The 3,400-nt window shown below is 37.5% G+C and overlaps 1 protein-coding gene across 1 annotated transcript; it reads left to right on the forward strand.

Moving 5' to 3' along the window:
* The first annotated feature begins 706 nt into the window (after positions 1 to 706).
* Positions 707 to 2,789, forward strand: LOC126614397 (cytochrome P450 736A117-like). Its single transcript, XM_050282055.1, has 2 exons — positions 707 to 1,686; positions 2,086 to 2,789. Exons 1-2 carry the CDS (start codon positions 757 to 759, stop codon positions 2,698 to 2,700), a joined length of 1,545 nt encoding a protein of 514 aa, XP_050138012.1. The 5' UTR covers positions 707 to 756; the 3' UTR covers positions 2,701 to 2,789.
* Positions 2,790 to 3,400: the final 611 nt, after the last annotated feature.

A 3,400-nucleotide genomic window follows, 5' to 3' on the forward strand; every position in this document is an offset into this window, starting at 1 on the left:
CCATATTTCTCTAAAAACCTATGTTCATTTTCCTCCAAATATTCTCTAAACATTTTCTCTCCCAAATTCTAATTTTGGATGTTATTATTTTAGGTGTTATTATTTTATTGGTGCATTTTCGTCAACGAAGATGGAAATTTGCATTCACAATTACTAACTTGTTTCACATGTTTAACACGCTTTTAGCATGTCCATCCCATCAGGAGACAATTTTGAGTCCACACTGAAAATCATTGTACTCAATCTACTTTTAGCATGTTCTCATTTCTGTTTCTCAATGCATAGTTCAAATCAAGGATGACCCCCCACGCACATGACGGGTTCTACCATCAACGAACCTCCTTATGAGAATGTCTGGACATATGCATCACGATGAACATTGATAAATTTTATCCACCGCCAACATTTCTGATATTATTGTTTCAATTTAATCATTTCTTATAAGATGAGATTTTATCACAAAATATTTCGGTGATATTAGAGGTAAAAACTTCTAAAGATTAATTATATATTATTTTATCATATGATCCATGTGGAAAAACAAAATAAAACCAAATTACTATAGGATGGTGCTCTCGACACATATTCATTTATTACCTCTCACACACCCTTTTAAATTTTCGACCTCAAAGAAAATTAATGAATTAAAAAAGATTAGTGGACAGTTCGACTAAACCCCGGGTTGATCTTATATATGGAGCACCCTAGCACCAAAAAAAAAAAAAAAAACATGGCATAAGGAAGAAGAAGAAAAAAATGTTTAATCTCCTGAGTAAAATCTTGTCAAGCTTGTTGGAAAATTTTTCCTTCAAGTACTTAGTATTTTTGTCCATATTCCTCATACTGATATACAGATGGTTCTCCATATCCACAAACTCATCACCACCTTCTCCACCAAAGCTCCCTGTCATTGGAAACCTCCACCAACTAGGCCCGCACATTCATCGCTCACTGAACACCTTAGCTCAACGCCATGGACCTATTATGCTGCTGCATTTCGGAAGCATGCCAGTCCTTGTGGTCTCTTCGGATGATACTGCCTGCGAGATCATGAAAACCCATGACATCACATTCGCCAACAGACCCAAGAGCATTTTCTTTAAGAAGGTTTGCTACAATTTCAAAGACGTGGCCTCGGCAACTTATGGTGAGTATTGGAGGCAGGTGAAAAGTATATGTGTTTTAAATCTCTTAAGTAACAAAAGGGTTCGTTCTTTTCGTGCTGTGAGAGAAGAAGAAACCGAATCCTTGATCACCAAGATAAGGCAGTCGTCAACATCAACATCATCAGTTGTGAATTTAAGCGAAATGCTTGAGACGCTTACTAATGATGTGTTGTGTAGAGTAGCACTGGGGGCGAAGAACAGTGATCGAGGCGAAGGTGGAAAGATGTTTAAGGAGCTTTCTGGGGAGATAGTGGCCTTGATGTCATGCATCCACATTGGAGACTATATCCCATGGCTTAGTTGGGTTAGCCGTCTCAATGGTTTGGAAGCAAAGTTTGACAATCTGGCTAAACGGGTCAATGAATTTCTAGAAATGGTTGTTCAAGAACATATGGATGATGCTCTTATCAAGAACGAGGACCAAAAGGATCTTGTGGACGTTTTACTTTGCCTTCAGAAAGAAGGAGTGCACTTAGCTGATTCTCCTATTGATGGAGTTAGCATAAAGGCTATTATCTTGGTAGTTATTTCTTACTCTTTAGTTACATATGCGTAGTTTTTTATTGAATATATACATTATATATTGTCATTAACATAATGCTAGAATTACAAAGCTTTCTGGGGCTGATATTATAGAACGTTTGCTGTGATCATAAAATAAGATCGAATCATATTTATGTCAATCAAAAGTTTAAGAAAATAAGTCAATATCGAATTTTCACCTGCTCTACTCTGGTAAGAAAATATGATAAACATTGTTTTATTGCTTCATCCGCACCCTTAGTAAATTAGCACATGAGGAAAAAGATCATCCTCACTATAAATACTTATTTGAACACTTTTAAATGTTAATTCAATCACATGAGATTGACACGTAAATTTTAATTTAATCGACTTTGGGTTATTAACATTCTTGTAGGATATGTTTGTTGCTGGCACCGATACCTCATTTACACTCCTAGAATGGACGATGTCTGAGTTGTTCAGACATCCAATGATCATGGAAAAACTGCAGAATGAGGTAAGGGGAATAGTCGGCAACAAAACGGACATAATTAAAGAGGATGATTTGGTAGGGATGCACTACTTGAAAGCCGTGATCAAGGAAACTCTTCGTCTGCATCCTCCAGTACCATTACTAGTTCCCAGGATGTCGTCTCAAGATGCAACGATAAACGGTTACATCATTAAAGCCAACACACAAGTTATAGTGAATGCCTGGCAGATTGGAAGAGACCCAAAGTCATACAACAACCCGGAGGCGTACGAACCAGAAAGGTTCTTGAATAGTACACTAGATTATAAAGGGAATGACTTCCAGTACATTCCATTTGGAGCTGGCCGACGGGGTTGCCCAGGAATTCAGTTTGCCATGGCCATCCAAGAGATTGCTTTGGCAAATTTAATGCACAAGTTTGATTGGGCACTGCCTAATGGTGCAGGAGGGGAGGACTTAGACATGACTGAGTCCACTGGAGCAAGCGTTCGTAGAGCATATCCTCTTAAAGTCGTCGCTATTCCATATTCGGGTTAATGTAGTATTGAAGGAACCAACACTATCATATGTACTGGAATATTCCATATTTCATTTAATAATATATCATCTCTCGTTTTCGTATTTCATTGAAACCTTATTCATTTTCAATTTTTAATCAAGTGTTCTTTCTTTTTTATCCACGTAGTTATTTCTATAATAAAAAATTTACACGTTAGTATATTTAAATTTTATAATGAGTTGTTTTATTAACACCCAACAATTTGGAGAGCTACTAGACCCATTCCTCTCCACCCACCTTATTTTCCCACCCACTCAAAAAGTTAAAAAGAAAGAATGCTCTTCTCCTGAGACCTGATATTCTGTACTTAAATGGGTGTGGTCTCTTTGTAGCCCCAATAAGTGTTTGACACGTATTAAATTTATAACAACGAAATTAAGATAAGATAAGATAATAAAAACATGTCAGTCACTTATTGGGGCCATAGAGAGGCCACATCCATTTTGGGTGAAGAAGATCTAGTCTTTCTTTTCCCACCCATTAGTATTCCTAAACTATCCCTTACAAAGAAAATTAGCCACCCCCACACATCCACCCACCCAACCCCATAACCACTCAGCCAACTCTGTCTCTAATTTTATCAAGACTATGAGGATGAGCGAGATCCTCGGTCGACCTCGTAGTCGCTCCATGCAATTATAACTTAGGTAGAGGATTAATTGAAGAAGAGGGGCATCA

The sequence above is a fragment of the Malus sylvestris genome, chromosome 3 (assembly GCF_916048215.2).
Source record: "Malus sylvestris chromosome 3, drMalSylv7.2, whole genome shotgun sequence".
In the NCBI taxonomy this organism is placed as follows: domain Eukaryota; kingdom Viridiplantae; phylum Streptophyta; class Magnoliopsida; order Rosales; family Rosaceae; genus Malus; species Malus sylvestris.

What these genes read in the sequence shown, in the direction of transcription:
- LOC126614397 (XM_050282055.1), top strand. Translation starts at nt 757, where the DNA reads ATGTTTAATCTCCTGAGTAAAATCTTGTCAAGCTTGTTGGAAAATTTT. An exon ending in GCATAAAGGCTATTATCTTG is followed by an intron (nt 1,687 to 2,085) that starts GTAGTTATTTCT and finishes ACATTCTTGTAG; the next exon opens with GATATGTTTGTTGCTGGCAC.